This window comes from Onychomys torridus, chromosome 2, assembly GCF_903995425.1.
Source record: "Onychomys torridus chromosome 2, mOncTor1.1, whole genome shotgun sequence".
NCBI classification, from domain to species: Eukaryota; Metazoa; Chordata; class Mammalia; order Rodentia; family Cricetidae; genus Onychomys; species Onychomys torridus.
This window is the reverse complement of record NC_050444.1, coordinates 125,692,545-125,712,869: the sequence shown is the minus strand read 5'-3', so window position 1 is coordinate 125,712,869 and position 20,325 is coordinate 125,692,545. Positions and strand designations below refer to the sequence as shown.

At 40.3% G+C, this 20,325-nt stretch overlaps 1 protein-coding gene and 1 pseudogene across 1 annotated transcript in view; one reads left to right on the top strand and one right to left on the bottom strand.

The window, feature by feature from the left end:
• The window catches only part of Nrdc (nardilysin convertase), a 67,877-nt gene that overhangs the window by 10,444 nt on the left and 37,108 nt on the right, over positions 1-20,325 (bottom strand). Inside the window, exons 14-22 of the mRNA XM_036178591.1 lie at positions 18,755-18,832; positions 17,124-17,244; positions 16,986-17,044; positions 16,658-16,712; positions 10,305-10,409; positions 8,498-8,621; positions 5,496-5,582; positions 3,692-3,811; positions 2,350-2,401 (exon numbers count right to left, since the gene is read on the bottom strand). Coding sequence (XP_036034484.1) covers positions 2,350-2,401; positions 3,692-3,811; positions 5,496-5,582; positions 8,498-8,621; positions 10,305-10,409; positions 16,658-16,712; positions 16,986-17,044; positions 17,124-17,244; positions 18,755-18,832 — 801 coding nt within the window. The remainder of the gene's footprint in view (positions 1-2,349; positions 2,402-3,691; positions 3,812-5,495; positions 5,583-8,497; positions 8,622-10,304; positions 10,410-16,657; positions 16,713-16,985; positions 17,045-17,123; positions 17,245-18,754; positions 18,833-20,325) is intronic.
• On the top strand, positions 365-913 carry LOC118577734 (annotated as a pseudogene).

Sequence of the window (20,325 nt, the reverse complement as noted above, 5' to 3'; positions counted from 1 at the left end):
TAGTGGCATGCACCCTTAATCCCAGGGCTCAGGAGGCAGAGGCAGGCGGATTTCTGAGTTCAAAGCCAGCCTGATCTACAGAGCAAGTTTCCAAGACAAGGTTCCAAAGCTACACAGAGAAACCCTGTCTCAAATCAAGAAAACAAAGAAAAAGAAGAGCACTGATGTTTTCTGAGCCTTTCCTATAACTCACTTTTGGACCCTCTGGTCTCCCACAGTACAGCTATCTATATAAATACATGAATAATTTCCTATAACTCACTTTTGGGCCCTCTGGTCTCCCACAGTACAGCTATCTATATAAATACATGAATAATTTGTTTAAAAAAAAAAAAAAAACAAGCTCTTCCTGTAAGTGGGTTAAGGTGACCTGTGAAGATGGTTCGCTCTTCGCTTGACCCAGAAAACCCTACAAAATCATGCAAATTGAGAGGTTCAAATCTTCGGGTTCACTTTCAGAACACCTGTGAAACTGCCCAGGCCATCAAGGGTATGCATATCCGAAAAGCCACCAAATATCTGAAAGATGTCACTTTGAAGAAGCAAGGTGTGCCTTTCCGGTGGTATAATGGTGGAGTCGATAGGTGCGCCCAGGCCAAACAGTGGGGCTGGACACAGGGCCGGTGGCCTAAAGACTGCTGAATTTCTGCTGTACATGCTTAACAATGCAGAGAGTGATGCTGAACTCAAGGGTTTCGATGTGGATTCTCTAGTCATTGAACACATCCAGGTGAACAAAGCACCTAAGATGCGCAGACAGACTTACAGAGCTCATGGCCGGATTAACCCGCACATGAGCTCCCCCGGCCACATCGAGATGATCCTCACTGAAAAGGAACAAATTGTTCTGAAGCCAGAAGAGGAGGTTGCACAGAAGAAGAAGATATCCCAGAAGAAACTGAAGAAACAATAAATTCCGTGTAAAATAAATGCAGATAAAATTAAAAAAATAAAACAAAAACAAAAAGCAAGGTATAATTAAAAGCCTGGAAGTTGGGGTTGGAGAGATGGTTCAGCAGTTAAAAGCTCTTGCTGATGACCTGAGTTCAATTCCCAGCGCCCACAACAGACAATTCACAACAGCTTATAATTCTAGCTCAAGAGGATCCAATGCCCTCTCCTGGCCTGTTCCAGAACCTTCCTTCACCCACAGGCAGCAGCAGCACCACCCCATCCCACCCCTGCCCCCACCCCACCCCTAGACACATATATACACACACATACAATTTAAAATACAATAAATTCTAAAACGCTGTAAGTCTTTAGGTACTAGACCAACAGAAATGCAGTCAGTCTTTCCTGTAGACAGGAGCCAGCCCCTAGTTCATAGTGAGGGCTGAACTTTAGGGCCTTCCCCAACGCAGTCATTCTGATTTGTTTACAAGCTATTCTAACTTGTCTAAAGCACAGAAAACAAACAGAAACCATAAAACAGCCAGTACAGCTCAAGTACTGAAAGAGAAAATAACCAACTGTTCAGACTGAAAGAAAACTGCTTTCCGATAGTTAAATAACAAAGTCAGTGTGCTGGCCCGGAGGAAACACTTCCCAGAAGAGTCTGCCTCCATAATACTGATCTCGTCTTAGTTACAGCTGATTCCTCAGCTCCAGCTAACCAGACACCACAGATTCTTACTGTAAACTACCACACAAAAGGCCCCACAGAGTCTTGGCTTCCATTTGGAACTTCCTAGGGCAGGCTTCATCATCTGCATCACTCTCAGAATTACCCTCCAAGTTCCCGGAACAGCTCATCAAGCTCTGAACACGCCAGGACTTCTCTAGCCCAAAGTCCTTCCACAATCCTCCCCAAAACATGCTCCAGAATGTCACAGCGATACTCCACTCCTGGCACCAACTTCTTAGTTATGGTCATCACTACTGTGATGAGACACCATGACCAATAGCAACTTGGGAAGGAAAGAGTTTATTTTGCTTACACTTACATATCACAATCCATCATCAAAGGAAGTCAGGACAGAAACTTAAGCAGGGCAGGAACCTGGAGGCAGGAGCTGATGCAGAGGCCAGGGAGGGTGCTCCTTATGGCTTGATGGCTTGCTTACTCATGGCTTGCTCAGCCTGCTTTCTTATAGAACCCAGGACCACCAGCCCAGGGATGGCACTACTGACATCAACTGTCAATCAAGAAAATGTTCCACAGGCTTTCCCACAGGCCAATGTGGTGGCGGCATTTTCTCAATTGAGGTTCCCTCTTCTAAAAAAAATTCTAGCTTGTACAAGTTGACATAAAGCTAGCCAGCATAGTCAACAGTTGAATTTTTTTTTTCTTTTTCTTTTGAGGAAATACCACCACCACCACCAACAACAACAAAGCCAAACACTCACTTTGCTGCAGACTTCTGTATCAAAGGTGAGATCAGATGGAAACGGATGTAGGCTGGAAGAAAAAGACCGTGAGTAAAAACAGAGAGGGCCAGAGGCTCAAACACTTTAACACCTGCTAGTCCCTAATGTGGCTCTGAAAGTCTAACTAAATTACTAACCCTTAAAGCTTCACTACACGTCTACTCTCTTTTTTCCTTATGTAATTACTCTTAAAGCTTTTAAAGGGTATTTTTACCATTCCAAATAAAGTATCATAGAAGGCACACTTTAACCTATGGGAATATCAGACATATACAGAAAAGTCTATGAATAACCATATTTATCAGTAACTTCAGACAGGCAAAAATATGTATACAAGTATACATGTTCAGAACATTAATCAAGCAACTCAGTATTCACAGAAGTCAGAACAACAGCCTTTTTCTAAAGAAGCTGAATAAATGGCAATTACTATTTCTAAGTTCTTATAAGCCATTCAAGAGACTCTGATGGTACAGCCTCAACTCCCCAAACCTGGGAGACTGAGGCAGGGGGGTTGTCATTTGGAGGCAGTTCTGGACATACTGAGTGAGGATTTGGAGAAAGGAGGCATGGGGAGGAAGGAGGAACGGGGGGCTGTGTAAAGGACAGGACATTGATTAAATGGCGGCCTCGGACTCCAATCCAAGCTGCCAACACAACAACACAGTCTGGGCCATCATCTAAAAGATAAGGAATTTAGAGTCTGTTTAGCCCCAGACTACACATGCTTTATGCTAGAAGCAAAGGGCAGAAATACGCAATTGGGGAAGATTCACGTTACAATTCTGGATTAGGCTTTCTATTGTATCTAGGAATAATTTTCCTCATATCTTATTCTATCTGTTTTTAAACATAGTGTTCAAATAATATAATCAATCCTTTAAGATAATCAAATATCTGGTTCTAATTTCATTGCTCTGAGAGAGAAAATACTTAAAAACAATTTCTTTCTAGAACTGAATTTTTTAAATTGTGTGTGTGTTTGTGTGTGTGTGTGTAAGTCAGAGCACAATTCTTAGAAGCTGGTTCTCTCTTCCCACCACATAGGTCCTGGGGATCAAAAGCCTGAACATCAAGCTTGGCATCAAGTGGCTTTTAGCTGCTGAGCCATCTCAGCAGCCCTAGGGCTGACTTTCTGTCTCCTAGAAAGCAGACGTCTATATAGACTCCTAGGAGCACAGGAGGAGCACACCATGAACCTGTGAGTGTACAAGGGGCTTCAAAGGGAAAGTCATGGGGAAGGAGGCAGGCAACAGAAACAGAGAGGCTGCTGTGTAAGAGAAAGACTTCCTACTTCACTCCTTTAGAGTGCAGGTCTTACCTTTAGGGATTTTGAATTTGTTGTCTTTCTTATACCACAGGCAACCTTGTGGAGTGTTCACAATTTTAGCGGGGTATTCAGTTTCAAGGCAATCAAAAGCCTTCAATGTAAAGTCCGTGGCTAACAACATGAACAAAAGAGTGATCATTTTTCAAATATTGGAATACAGCGTACACTTGGCCTTACATTAGAGGAAAACTGAAAATGTCTAGTTCCCAACAGTAGATTCTTACCTCTGAACATTTAGCTTCATTCCCTTTCTCAAGTAATTGTTAACTAAAAGAAGGTGGCCTTTGGGTCAGGGTACTTGTATAACTCAATCTTTGAATGAATATATTCTTTAATAAGTATATCTTTTGCCAAACTTAAGAACTCTGAAAGGTTACCAAACAGTTCTATACAAATTAAACCCTAACTTGTCATTTCAAATCAATGGCAAACTGTTTAGTTAACATGTTAATTAGATAAGAGATAGGAGATAATTAATTTAAAGAAAATGGAGAATAAAAGATGCACATAATGTATTTATTAAAAAGTACTGATGGGGCTAGAGAAATGGTCAAGAGCACTGGCTGTTCTTCCAGAAGACCAAGGTTCAATTCCCAGCACCCATATTGTTACTCTACAGATGTTGAAAATTCTTGGGCCAAACCATATGTAACTCATGTCATGTGGGTGCTGGGAACTGAACCCTGTTCCTCTGTAAGAGCCCTTAACCCCTGAGCCGGCTATCTGCCCCTGGCAGTATTTTAAAATTCATCACATTGTCATATGTATCAATACTTCCTTTCTTTACATTACTGATAATATTCTAAAGTATCTGTGTACCAGTTTGGTTCATTGACCGTGTGACTCTTGTGACTAGTGCTGCCATGAGGGTTCAAGGACATGGATGTGAGTGCCTTCTTTTATCTCTTTTGGATATGGATGATGACTGGAACTGCTGGGAAGGAAGGTATCCTGAGTAAACTATAGTTACAAACATTTGCAAAATCTCCAGTTTTTAATTTTCTCACTGAAACTTAGAAATATATTTGTCAATGCAAACTAATAGATTAGATGCCTATTTAGAACAAAATGTTTTGAAATCACACCATTTTATATGCAGTTAAACATTTGGCTATCTTCCATTCACACAGACTTGTAAAGTTTCAGTACTCATCACAGCAAACTCAAGCCCATTATGCTGACTTCCCAACTTTCCATCTTCTTTTTAATACACTTGCTCACTGGGAGGGGAGGTGAAGACAGAGACAACTTGCAGGAATTGGTTCTCTCCTTCCACCATATGGACTCCAGGGGTGGAGCTCAGGTCAGACTTGGTGGCAAGCACTGTCACTTGCTAAGCTATCTGACTGGACCTGATTTCACAACCTTCTACAGTTTCTTCCTATGAAAGGGTCAGCTATGACCATTAGAAGCCTGGTTCCTCGGTGACTTGGATAAGTCACTTTGCATTCTAAATTTGTTTTTCTCCACTGGAAAACAAAGACAATAGTAATTCCCACCCCAGAATACTGCTGATATCCTAAAATATTAATTCAATTGTAAACACCATGTACTTCACATAGGTTTTTTTGTTTTGTTTTTTTGTGTATACAGTGCTCTGCCTGTATGTTTGCCTGCAGGCCAGAAGAGGACACCAGATCTCATTACAGATGGTTGTGAGCCATCACATGGTTGCTGGGAATAGAACCCAGAACCTCTGGAAGAACAGCCAGTGCTCTTAAGCCATCTCTCCAGCCCCACAGCTGTGTTTTATTAGCACATGGATCAACATACACAATGATTCCATTTTACTGACCTATGTACTTGTTTTCAGCTGGAAGATGAAGATCTGGATTTAAGTTAAAATTACTCTTCCACAGTTCAGCCCAAGAGTTTTCAACATCTGTAGAGAGGAAAAACAAACAGATCCAACAAATAATGCAACACTCAGAATTCTCTTAACAAACCAGCTATCAACTGGCCTTTACCACTAAATCTCTCCTCAGGCACAGCTACAAAACCTAGAAACTTGCTAGTCAAAGCAGTACCCAGCAGCAACGCCATCATCTGAGACAGTGTTCAGAATGCAGACTCTATCTGATTCAGAGTCAATCTTTCTTCCTGTACCTCCCTCCCTCTTCATTCTTGGAGACAAAGTCTCATTACATAGCATGCATTATGCTCTAACTGGAGTTCCTCCTGTCTTGGGTTCCTGGGTAATGGGACTATAATACATGCTACCACATGTGGCCAGAATCTATTTTGGATCGCACGTGACACACATGCACAGTGAAGTCTGAGAAGTGCTCTCCTTCCTTCCTTCCTCCCTTCCTCCCTTCCCTCCCTCCCTTCCTTCCTTCCTCCCTCCCTCCCTCCCTCCCTCCCTTCCTTCCTTCTTTTCTTTCTTTCCTTTTCTTTTCTTTCTTTTCTGGTTTTTCTTAAAGAATAGTTTGGTATTTTAGTTTGCATAGAGCAGGAGCTAGACAGTGATGCCTCCAGAGAAACAGTCCTCTAAAACAGTGGCTCTCAACCTTCCTAATGGAATGACCCTTTAATACAGCTCCTTGTGTAGTGGTAACCACAAACATAGAATTCTTTTCATTGCTACTTCATAACTGTGATTTTGCCACTGTTATGAATCATAACATAAATATCTGTGTTTTCAGATGGTCTTAGGTGACCCCTGTGAAAGGTCATCCAACCCCCAAAGGGGTTGAAACCCACAGCTGAGAACCACTGCTCTAAAACAAGGTGAAACCAAGGGCTGCCTTGCATTCAGAGGCGCAGGCAGGAAGATTCTGAGTTCCAGGCCAGCCAGACCTACATAGTAAGACTTTGCCTCAAAAACAGTAAGTAATATCAATGAGTAACAAAGTAAAAAAATCTACCTACCAAATAAATAATTAAGTAGGATATTTTCACTAATTCAAAAATAAAAATATAGCAGAAAAGAACTGCTCAAACGTGCAAGTATGTTTCACTGCAAAATAAATTTTTAAAAACTTATACTTTTTGTTCTTTCACATGTAAACAAGTTTCCAAGTTTCCTTCATTTCCCAAGATCAGGAAGAGCTTGATTATGTTGCAAATTTCTCTTTTCTTCCTCTCTCTCTCTCTCTCTCTCTCTCTCTCTCTCTCTCTCTCTCTCTAAAGAAAAGGTCTTCTCTGTAGTCATGGATAACCTGGAACTCACTATGATGTAGACCAGACTGTCTCGACACTTGGACTCTTCTGGTCTCTGCCTTCTCAGGTTGTGATAGTAGATGTGCACCACCATGCTTGGCTATAAATGTATCTTATTTGCTTGGTTGGCTTTTTGTTTTGTTTTGTTTTAAGTATTTTTCTAATTATGAGATTAAACTGCATTTGTTGTTGGAAAAAAAAACAACTTAAACTTTTTGCCAGGCATAGTGGTGCACTCCTTTAATCCCAGCACTCAGGCAGCAGAGGCAGGCAGATCTCTGGCAGTTTGAGGCCAGTATCCTGGTTGGTTTTTGTCAACTTGACATGAACCTAGACTTATCTAGGAAGAGGTAATCTTAATTGAGAAAATGCCTCCATCCATATTGCCTATAGGAAGGTCTCTGGACTATTTTCTTGACTAATGATTGATATGGGAAGGCCCAGCTCATTGTGTGTGGATGGTATCACCCCTGGCAGGTAGTCCTAGGTGCTATAAGAAAGCAGGCTGAGGGGTTGGGGACTTAGCTCAGTGGTAGAGCACTTGCCTGGCAAGTGCAAGGCTCCAGGTTTGATCCTCAGCTCCAAAAAAAAAAAAAAAAGAAAGAAAGAAAGCAGGCTAAAAAGCCAATAAGCAGCCCTCCTTTGTGATCCCTGTTTCAGTTCTGGCCCCCAGATTCTCACCTCAAATTCCTGCCCTGAATTCCCTTGGTGGTGAAGTGTGACCTGAAGCATTGTAAGAAGAAATAAACCCTTTCCTTCCCAAACTGCTTTTGGTCATGATGTTTTATCACAACACAAACCCTAACTACGGTCCAGGAATGGAGTATTGCTGTGACAGAACAGACCATGTTTGTAGGAAGACTGTGAAAGGACTTTGGAACTTTGAACTAGAAAAGCCATTGTTCAGAGCTTAATGAGCCATTATGGGGAGTTAGAGATAATGCTAAGAACAGTGCAGAGCAGAGAAACCTTAAGACAGCCGTCTCGAGCCTGGTAGGGTAGCACTGGCATGCTGTGGTATAACCGCAGCACTCCGAGGCAGGGGCAAACCGATCTCTACGAGCCTGAGGCCATCCCGGTCTTACATACATAGTAAGTCTAGGATAGCCAGGGCCATGTAGAGAGACGCTCTCTTTAAAAAAAAAAGATAGCAATCCTGGTCTATACAATGAGTCTAAGGTCAGTCAAGGCTTCAAAGTGAGACCCTGTCTAAAAAATTAACAAAAATTAAAATTATATAAATGCATGTGCGCGCGCGTGCGCGCGCACACACACACACACACTTTTTGTCTTCATAAGAACCATAAAATTCCCCGCTGGGGCTGGAATGGCTCAGCAGTTAATAATACCTACTGCTCATGCAGACACACAGCAGCTCACAACTGCTTGTACCTCCAATTCCATGGGGTCTGACACCTTCTGGCTTCCTCAGGCATCCACATATACATGGTTGCACATAAACTCACTCTCTCTCTCTCTCTCTCTCTCTCTCTCTCTCTCTCTCTCTCTCACACACACACACACACACACACACACACACACACACACACACACACACACACACACACGGTTCTTTTTAAAAGTCCCCGGCCGAGTCAGAAACACTTAACTAGAGGAGAACCGTCAGTCTCTTACCTTCTATGCTGTACTGAGTCCCAAACCACTTCTCCTTGAGGTCACATCTCCCCTCATTAGCACCAGACAGAAGAACGAGGTTTGCCTTCTGAGGAACCAGCTGATTGAGGGCTTCAGCAATGACCTAACAAAGGGAACAGGAAACAACATGAGACAAGGGAAGGCAGAAAACTTGGTAACAATTTAAGTGAATACACTCCTGTTAGAAAAATAGTTGCATTGTTACCCCAGTGTCTTGATGTCAGTGAACTGTTTCTAATGCATGCACCTAATTTATAAAACTCTAAGTTTATTACTATTTCAAAAACTTTATTTTTACCTCTATTGAGCTATAATTGACAAACATCAAATGTTGTGTCCTCATTGTGCTAAGGCAGCTCATCTGGACTCTCACACTCCAATGGGACCAGCAATAAAGGAGCAGGGCTGTCATTTACTGTACTGTCACTAGGCAGCAGGAAGCAGTGTCTAACATAAGCTATATCTTGGGACAGCTAACTTTATTGTTGGGTCCTATCTTGTGCATTTTAAGATCGTTTGTACAATCTCAGGCTTCTACCCACTATACCCTAGGAATACCCTGTAGATGAACTTCTAAAATAAAATATCACCACAGTACGCCACTATCCATCCCTAACTGTCCCAAACAAAGTATCTTAGACACTAACAAATATTCCCTGAAGGCAAACTATCCAGGCTGAAAAAGCTACTCTACAGGAAGAAGCTGATTTGGTCCCCAGGAGTGGAGGAGTGACTAGTCAACTGTTGTCCACTTGCACATAATATTATATGTAAGTCTTTAATCCTTGTAGCCCTGGGGATTAAACCTCGGACCTTGTACATGCACATTAGGCAAATTCTCCTCCACTGAGCTACATCCCAAAGCATCTTTTGACTTTTTATTTTGAAACAGGATTTTAACCTGCAGTTCAGGCAGACTTGAGCTTAAGACCCTCCAGCCCAGCCTCCCAAACAGCTATAATTATAGGCCTGTGCCATGAGACCCAGCCCATAAGTAATTTATTTCTAATACAGGGACAGCCGCATTTTTCTTGTAATATTAAGTATTAATTTTTTTTTTCTTTCGAGACAGAGTTTCTCCATGTAACAGCCCTGGTTATCCTGAAACTCACTACGTAGACCAGGCTAGCCTTGAACTCACCGAGATCAGACTACTTCTGCCTCTCTGAGTGCTGGGATTAAAGGCATGTGCCACCATACCCATCTAAGTTTTAAAATTAATTGTCCTGGGTTTCCAATCAAAAGTAGGCTAGGCAATTTTTTTAAAGAATGCTTAGAACCAAACTACATAAATGTTAGAAACTGCCTTAACTATTTTAAGTGTTCTAACACTTGGAAAATTACAAATGGTGTGTAATAAGATTCTATTTCATCCTTTATATCAAAAGATGAATGAATGGAGTGAGAGGTCTAACTCATTGCATAAGTGCTTGCCTAGCATTCAAGAGGCCCTGGGTCTGGCAGCCGGCACCATGTGAACTCAGCATGGTGACGCACACTTGCAATCATAGCACCTGTGAGAAGCAGAAGGATCAGGAGTTCAAGGTCATCTTCAATTACAGAGCAAGTGTGAGCCAGCCTAGGATAAATGAGACTGTCTCCAACAACCAGAAAAGACGGCCTGTGTAAGAGACTCTGAGAAATCCCTCATTAGTCTTCTGTTTAATCAAACAACAATTCTGACTAAACTTACCACATTCTCTCCATTCTCACAGTTCTTAAAAAAAATCTCTACACTTTTTCACCCTCTTTCCTAAAGCAAGTTCTAAACTGGATTGCTCCTTACTTCTGGCTTGTACTCGAACAGAAGCTGATCTCCGGTGAGAAAGTCCTGAAGTGGGTACAGCTGCATGTTCTCACACATGTTCTCCACGTACTCCACTGGATCTGTCTGGAAAGAGGTACGTACAACCGTTACATTTCATACGAGAGCCACCACTGATGTCTTAGTCCATCACAGCAGACACTTGAGACAGAAGCATCTGAGTGACTCTAACAGGACGCTATGTCACTCTAAGAGGACGCTCAGGACTCCAAGAGCGCAAGCCCATGCTGCAGGGCCAGGAAGCTTCACCTGCAAAGTGCCACCCGAGCCCAAGACCAACCTACCCTGCTCCAGTCACACCAGCCTCTCATGAGAGCAGCCCAGCCCCACACTGAGCAAGTGCACAACGTGACTGCTATGTCAATACAGATGGGGACTCAACACTGAAGCATCACCAGTTAAACTACAATGTGTCACTAGCTAAGAGTGGTGACAAGTAGAAAGTAGAAGAGTGGGTCTCAACAGAGCAAGGCAGGGGCTGGAGAAAGAGCCATAGGCCCCACAGGACAGGAGCAGTGACTGCTCTGCAGAGCAGAAGGAGAACTATGGATAACAACAAATACCTCAAAATAGCCAGGAAAAAAAGGAATTTAAACATTTCCTAAATATATAAAAATGTTTTGGTAACAGATACATCAATTACTCTGATCTGAGCGTTACACATTGTATATATGTATTAAAATCACACTGTACTAAAAAAATGGACATTTATTATGGTGTATAAAAATAGTCTCGGGCTGGAGAGATGGCTCAGAGGTTAAGAGCACTGAGTGTTCTTCCAGAGGTCCTGAGTTCAATTCCCAGCAACCACATGGTGGCTCACAACCATCTGTAATGAGATCTGGCACGCTCTCCTGTATACATAATAAATAAATAAATAAATCTTTAAAAAATAGTCTCTAAGAAGAAGTTATATTAATCAGTATGTTATCTCAATTTAAAAGTGAAAAACGATCAGTTCTCTGGTTTATAAAATAGAAATAATTTTCCAGGAGGGAAAAAGCAATCAATTCAAGAATTTACTCACACCCGGAACACTGGCGGTTTGACTGAGAACCCCCCTCAGGCCCCTATGTTGGAACTATCTGAGGAGAGGAGGTGTGTTACTGAGGGTGGGCTTTAAGCTCTCAAGAGCCTCCCCATCCCCGTGCAGGCTCTGCTTCCTGCCTGAGTTTCAGCGGAAGCTCTCAGATGGTCCTGTCGCCGGCTGCCATCGTAGTCTCGAACCCTCCAGAACCATGAGCCAATTAAATGTGCTCATTTATAAATTGTCTTGGTGCTGGTGTTTTACCACAGCAATGAAAAAGTGACTAACACATACACAAACTCTGTTTTTACTTTATTTTGAGACAGTCTCATTAACTTGCCCAGGATAGCTTGTAACTCACTGAGTAGCCCAGGCACGCCTGCCACCGTCTCTAGAGTAGTTGGGAATACAGGCTCACACCATCAGGCCTGGCTCTGTTTCACCTTTTTATTGCTTTTAAGATTGATTGACTAATTCATTGATTATGTATGCAGTGTTCTGCCTGCATGTATGACTGCAGGCCAGAAGAGGGTGCCAGATCTCATTATAGATGGTTGTGAGCCACCATGTGGGTGCTGTGAATTAAACTCAAGACCTCTGGAAGAGCAGCCATTGCTCTTAATCTCTGAGCCATCTCTCCAGCCTTGTTTTACCTTTTTAATGAGCTATTTTTACCAGCTTCTTCCTTGTAATGCAACTGCTCTAACCAACATGGTAGAAACCTGAGCAATTAAAAGCATTTGCTCTGACAAATGGACCCTACCTAAAAGCTGACCCGTGGCACAAAAGCAATAGACTAGGTACTGGTAAAATAAACAAACTGGGTGTGTATCACAGTGGTAGTGGTCTTCTTGGTATGACAAGGATTCAATCTCTAGCATCACAAATGAAAATGTGCACACACATATTTTTAGTTATAATTTTAGATTTAGACTTAAATTGGTTATAAATTTCAGATTTAACATTGGAAGCTGTAATCCATAAACCACAAAATCTACCCTTTTAAAGTCTATAATCCAATAGTTTTTATATTCACAAAGCTGTCCCATCATTACACTAAGTTTCAAACACTTCATCATTCTCCAGCTCATAGTACTCAATACTCTACTGCCCTCAGCCCATAGCCATCACCTGTGTTCTTCACTCTACATTTACTTGTACTATTCCAAATAAATAGTGTTGTTTTTAACAAAATCTCAATCATTCAATTTTACCAATAAAGACTCTGGAGCCAGATATTGGAAAGCCTGCTAGCTCAGAGGAGCAGAGAAAGTACCTAGCTGACCTTTCTCCTCTGCTGAAATCCCTGACCTCTCTTGTCCTATGCTATCTCAAACCCAAACCTCAAACTGAATGTCCCTCCCTTCCACTTCCTGTGCATCTCTCTATCCGCCCTCCTGACTCCCTCTTACTCTCTATGGTTTTTTCTTGTTCATTTCCTGTCAACTGGTTGCCTGCTCTACCTCTTGACATGTGGTTGACTTTATTTAATCCTGTTTACAATATTGAAGCAAAAAGCTCTTGGATTAAAGGTGTGTGCTAGGGCTAGAAACAGGTTTCTCCAGTAAATAACACAATCTTGGGGTTCACAGTGATCAAATATCCTGCAACAACATAGACTTGTTTACCAAGAAACCTTTAGTGTCTGGTTTCTTTCATTAAACATAACATTTCAAAGGTCCAGTTGTAATATAAAATCACTTTTTTATGGCTGAATAATATTCCATAACAGGAATTTCTGCTTCATTTTTTTTATTTAATGATTTATGAATAGTTACTTTTACTTTAGGGTTATAATAAATGATGCCGGTATGAACCTTTGTACATAAGTTTGTGGATATCTATGTTCCCAATTCTCTTGGGTATACACCTAAGAGTCGTGGCTAGGTGGCAACTTTTTCAAAGCAGCTGTGACATCTATCATTGCCAGCTATGCCTGAGGATTCAGATCCATCTACAGCTTCTCAAACATTTGCTAATACACATCTTTTACCTGTTTTGTCTTCTATAAACCCTTTTTCATTTCAAAAAACTGCCTTCCATTAATTGCTACATTATTGGTCCTGCCTACAAAAATAATCTTTAACAACATAGCTCTAGAAGTCAACAAGATAGCTGAGTAGGTAGAAGCACTTGCCACCACGCATAATGACCTCAGTTTAATCCCCACATGACAGAAATTGTCCAACTCCTACCAACTGTCCTCTGACCTCCAGATGTGTGCTATATAGCATACACACAACAAATAAACAAGTAAAAAATTTTAAATAGATCCATTTCAAACATTTGACTTATGACACATACTGAGTACAAGTTTCTATATAGAACTTAAATTTTTTCTTTAAAAATATTACTTCGAGAAAGGCATTCCTATTTGCCTTCATTGATGAAAGTCAGAAAAAAGTGTGAAGAGGAAACAGTTTTGTTTAAAATAGAAACGTACACACCCCCAAACAGAACTAACTTGGCATACTTTAAGTAATTACACAGTTTATGCAGCAAAACCGGCCTTTTCTGACTTGTTCTCCTTTCACATTTGCTTAGGTTTTGATCTAAGATGTCTTGATCATATGTTAATATCAAGGTGGCATACCAAAGATGCAGGAGAAAGGGATGAGGAGCTGTGACATATGGAGATGTCAGTCAATGTTTATCTTGAGATGTCCTGCTAATGACTAATAGCACAGAGGGACAGGGGGTGGAAACAACACTCTGAACCATGAAGAATATAGGAATCTGGGTGTCACCTACGGCTCTGGTACCCAAATGCCCACTCTGATATCTCCCCTTGTGATTCTGACTCTCATGTTTGCCACCACAACTGATGAGAAAACACACTCTCAGTAAGGTGGCTGGACAGAACTTATATAGGTACCAACTCTATCAATCAGCTTACAGGGAAGAGTGCCTATAGGGCCCTCTAGGGGCTCAGGTGAGACACTGCAGCCTTCAGTTTCAGAGTAAGACTTTTAATTTTAGATGGCTTCAAGGATAGAAAATACTACAGAGGAGTCAATAATAACTGGAGTTTCTGCAACTTCCCTCATGAAATTACATCTTCCCTACTTATGGTATACATTGAGAGGACAGACTTTGGTAACCATCAAAAAAGCCATCTTTTTCAGATGGTCTGATTGGCTATTTATTAATCAGAGCTCTCTTATCTAGGACCCTTATGTCAGTGGACAAAATAAGGGAGACCCTGAATTTGGTGAGAAGAAATCACATATTGTAACATGAATTGCTAAATGGTCTTATTAATAAAAAACGCAGAGCTAGATATTGGGGTGAAAGCTGAAAGATCAGAGAAACAGAACAAGCCAGCCACATTCTTACCTCTACAAAATTCTCAGCCTCAAGAGAGAGACTTCTTGTTTACTCACGCCTTATATCCCTTTCTGTGCCCTGCCACCTTCCTTCCTTCCTAGTGTTGGGATTAAAGGCATATGCCACCATGCCTGGTTCTGTTCCCAGTGTGGCCTTAAACTCAGAGATCCAGATGGATCTCTGCCTCGAGAATGCTAGGATTTAAAGGTGTGTGCTACCACTGCCTGACCTCTATGGGTTTTTGGGGGTTGTTTTTTGGGACAAGGTTTCTCTGTATAGCTTTGCACCTTTCCTGGAACCCACTCTGTAGCCCAGGCTGGCCTCGAACTCACAGAGATCCACCTGCCTCTGCCTCCCAAGTGCTGGGATTAAAGGTGTGTGCTCTGACCTCTATGTTTAAAGTGGCTGGCTTTGTCCTCTGATCCCCAGGCAAGCTTTATTGGAGTACACAATGTATGACCACAACATATTTTCATTAGTCTCTTAATTTTTTATTATAAGAGGCCTAAATTCAATCCCCAGCACCACATAAAGATAAATTAATAAAAGTATCAATATCAGCATTACACATGGTAATATGAACAATGTCTATGACTACCACCCACCAAAACCACAATACAGTTACTACAGATATTTAAAATACCATGCATAGTCACTGCTGAACAATTTTGAAAATCACTAGACATTCCACTGGATCTTACACAAGAAAGACACATATTACTATTTTACTATTCTGAGCATTTTATTCCTATATTCTTTTGTGAATTATACTTTTACATACTTAAAAACACTATTCTATTGGCTGGTATATTAACAGTATTGTCTCTGTTAAATTTCCCAACTGTGCTACACAGAGAAACCCTGTCTCAAAAACCAAACCAAAACAAACCAAAACAAAAAAACAACCACATGCAGAGAAGAAAGCAAATGAAAAACATTACCAGTCTCTAGGTGAGGGTATACCAGCCATTCCTGTGCACTGACAGCAATTTCTCTAAAGCTTGGGAGCTGACAGGATGCGTTATTCTGAGGAGCAACCCACAGGCTTCAACAGACTTCCAAAGGGCATGTACACATTCCAGCACACACCCCTTCTCTAAACTGTTTACTTTCAATATTATACAGTACTTTCATTTGAATGTCCTTATACTACACATACACAGGATGGTTGACTTTTTCATAATGCCCCAAAGATCATTTGTATGTATGAATGTGGGACATGGGTGCCCTCAACAAAGCATAGTGTATGTCAAAGGCCAAGGCTGAGTATCATCCCCTATTCCTTCTTTTGAGATAAAACTTCCTACATAGACCAGGCTGGCCTCAAACTCAGAGATCCACCTGCCACTGCCTCCCAAGTACTGGAATGAAAGATGTGTGCCACCATGCCAGGCCTCCACTCTTATCTACATGATCCATACTCAGTTCCTCATGCATACGCAGCAATTACTTTACTCACTGAGGCACTGGCCAAGACTACAAAGCTCTTTACCTAAGTACTTTCAATTCCCTGGAATATAAACAAATCTTTTGTCTTTGGCAAATTCAATTCAAATTTATCATATCCATGAAGACCTTCAATCAAGGAAAAACTCCTCTCCCTTAAATCCCCAAATCTCAAGTGTTCTTAATATTACACGTGGTAATTACTATTGATTACCTTGTAAAATATCTTCACAATATTTGAATTCCCAAACTATTGAATTTCACGGCAAACTCTCCATTAAATGTTTATCAAGGGGGACAGATAACAGGTGATCACACAGAAAAATGGTCATACATCATGATCTAGGTCATGGGCCCAGTCTTCCCTTGTAACCTAAGTGCTAACAACAAAAGTGTCAAGACCATCTTGAGAAGCACAATTAAAATTCCAGTGACACTTCCATAAAGTGGGACAATGGTCACACCAGTTCCAATTTGTTCATATAACATGCAAAAATAATCTGACTTCTAATACCTGTTCTTGGTAATGAAATTCATTATCCTCAATTTTCTGAATCTCTTCAAAAACTCTGTGAAAGAGAACATGACAATTAGAAGCTATATTAACATTTCTCATTGCAATCACCCCCAAGAAAGAGGCATAAGAATAAAAAGAGCTAGCTAAATAATAGTAAAGGTTACAGTCTGCACTCAGACGGAGAGGGATCAGGACACAGAGCCAATGAAGGAAACAGTAAGAAATAACAGACCACCATCTTATAGGATTAAAGCATGTCTGTTGGCAGTCTGAAACTAAAATTGTACTAGGATCGACCCAGTTTCATTCTAGGAAATTTTATTACCTTTTCTCTGGGCCTAGCTTCTGCAGCATTTTTAAATACTGAAAGACAGTATGAGCAACCTAGAAACAGAACATTTCATTAGTCTTTTGCATAAAGTAATATCTAGAGAAAAAAAAATAACTCCATTTAATTACTTACCTCATAAAAATGCTCATATCCCTCATCAGTCAACGTAATAGAAATGCTGAACACAGAGTAAGTAGAATTTTGCTCAAAGCCTGTCTCACCATTTCCACCAAACAATGCAAGAGCCCAGCACCTACAGTTGGGAAAATTAATCTAATCAGTAAGCCTTTAAATTAACAAAGTCAACAAGTTTTCTATGTAAAATTATGGACTCTGAGCTTTTGATGTAAATGTATACTTTAAAGTGTTCAGGGGGTTTTGTTTGTTTGAGATCAGGTCTCACAACATAGTTTTGACTGGCCTTGAACTTGCAGCAATCCTTCGGCCTCAGCCTCCCCAGAGCTGAGATGACAGGGTTGTGACACCCCACCCAACAACAGTAAGTTTTCAAGTTCAGATCTTAAGAGCACAAGGAATTACAGTAGAAGTCACCAGAACCAAACAACAGTCAACTTTTCCTGTCTAATGGGAAACTAATACTGTTCAAGCAGCTTTATGATGCCAATGTGATTCTTAATGGAAAAATAAAATAAAAACACACAATTAACTATTACATACAGTTACTGAGAAACATTTCATTTATCATCTTTGATTCTGTCTCCTAAAAGACTTAAAACAATTAAACTATAACCCAACTCAGAATGTCAAATGAGTTCTTAGAAACTTTAAGCTATCCTATACGGTTAGCGAATAAAGCAACAATGAGTAGATCATTTCCTGGCTAAAATAACACCAAAAACTTAAATCAGAGGGTGTACACCAAATGAAGAGTTTGCAAGTCCAATAGAACTCAGTAAGAAAAATGTTTACACATACCAAAAAGCACACTGCTCACATCCTAAAAGGGTCCCACATATACTCAATGTCAAAGTTCTTAGTAATAACTGCCCTCTCAATTTCTGTGAATGTTCTAGAATACAACGATAGTATTTTAAATAGTATTTCTATAAACTTTTCATTCTCAAATTAGTACACAGGAAAAAACAAAGAAGAAATTAAAAGTATTGATCTAGACTCTAAAGTTCTATTTCTATTGTTTGGTTAGAAATGAAACATCTGCATAATTGAATTAGGACACACTCTACTAATGTAGCTGTATTTTGGTGGGGGTGGGGTGTTAGTTTTTTGAGACAGGGTATCTCTGTGTGGCCTTTGTTGTCCTGGATCTCACTCTGTAGACCAGGCTGGCCTCGAACTCACAGAGATCCGCCTGCCTCTGCATCCTAAATGCTGGGATTAAAGGCGTGCGCCACCACCGACTGGCTACCTATACTTTTCTTAACTCTACATGTTCAGAATGATTTTTCTACAGTTCACCTTTTGGGTTGGAAACCCTAGAGAGCCACAGAATTGAAATAACTGACTTACTTATCCAAATTATCTTATTAGAACTAGCCTCCTTATATAATTATGGAATCAACTGTTAATTCCATATATAATTTTTTTAACTTTGTAATTATTTCCAACATGAACTAAAAAAGACAGTTTATAAGAAACCTCACAAATACAGTCATTAAAGTGACCTAGGTAATTACTATGACTATATTAGCATTTTGATTCCAGACCTCATGGCAGCTAAAGCAGAGAAATGCAGGTTATTATTAAGAGACTGTTACAGAAATGCTTAATAACTCAATACTTGCTTCTTTCTAAGGTAAGAAAGAATGCTGCCTTTGCCTTCATGTCCAACCAGCCAGGAAATATAATGAAGTGGCTTCACCCTTTAAAAAAAAAAATTAAGGATCAGAAGTCAAAAGAAGGTTTAAATATACCAGGTTTGAGAACCTAAGCTTATTCTTATAAATTCAGTAAACATGACATTTTAATCAGTTAACAGTCACAATATAAAAACAGAAAATGGTAAGACACTTCATTTGAAGTTACTTTTTGGAGGAAAGGGTGGTATTTTTGATTTTGAGGTTTTTCTGAATATATGTGTGTGTGTGTGTGTGTGTGTGTGTGTGTGTGTGTGTGTGTGTATAGATGTGTACACTTGCATGTGTGTGCTCAGGTACATATGCACATGCATGCATGTGGAAGCCAAAAAAAATCTCAGGTGTCAGCTTTATGGTCTCTATCCACCTCCTCTGAGACGAGGTTTCTCACAGGCCTGGGGTTTACCAATTAGACTAGACTAGACTAGACTAGACGACTATGGGGCCAGCGAGCCCCATAGGCCCTCCTGTCCCTGCTCCTCAGCTCCCTCTATCAGAACATGGACTATATGAGTCAGTGTCCAGAATCAGATTTTTACAAAGTCCTTCATTACTCTATCAGGCTATAGGATAAAACAATGTTATTCTAAAGGTTGGAAATCTAAAGTCTAGTTTCAGTTTCCTTCAAGTACATTAGGATCTTAAACAAAGATATGATTTAATGTATTTCTCTTTTCCTCTTCATCTGACTGGCCATCACTGCTCCCAGAACCTCATGAAGCAGTCAGTTACAATAATAGTCAATGTAAAAATACGCTGTTCACATTCTTTCACCATTTGTCTCTACTACAATTTAAAGGTGTGTTCCCTAGAATAAGGAATAATAAAAAATAAAATAAAATAAGAAGACAAGAAATCTAATTAGACTACAAAATTCAATTTAGTAGTATTTTTACAACATGATGAACATACAGTGACTACTGATACTGGCTACATGTCCACCAAAATTTAGTAAGTCCTTGAAAATCAAATTCTGCTAAGCAATTCTCAAAGCCTTGATAATATAGATTAAAATGTGAGTTGAATTACACACACACTAGAGAGGTACAGAGTAAGGCAGCTACAGAATGAGGCCAGCTGAGTGAATGTTTGCATTTGAACAAAACTAATAATGCTTCCGATGGCAACACTGAAAGGAAAAACATTGCTTCTCTGTGAAAAACGGCTCTCCACTAAAGTTAATTTATTGAGAATTCACATATTTGGGGTATAAAAATGACTGATAAGGAAGTGTTAAACAAAACCCTACAATAACTTGTCACTTTTTGTAATTTTTGATATTTCTTCAAATACTTTGTGATTAAGAAAAGTCTTTGTTGACAGCATGTGTTGAGCTCCCACTCCCATAAGAGATGTTTTATATTTGATTCCTTTTAGTTTTTAAAATATTTATTTGTTTTTACTTTATGTGTGTATGGGTGTTTTGCTTGTATGTCTGTCTGTCATCACATGTATGCAGAGCTCATGGAGGTCAGTAAAGGATGTCAGATCCTCTGGAA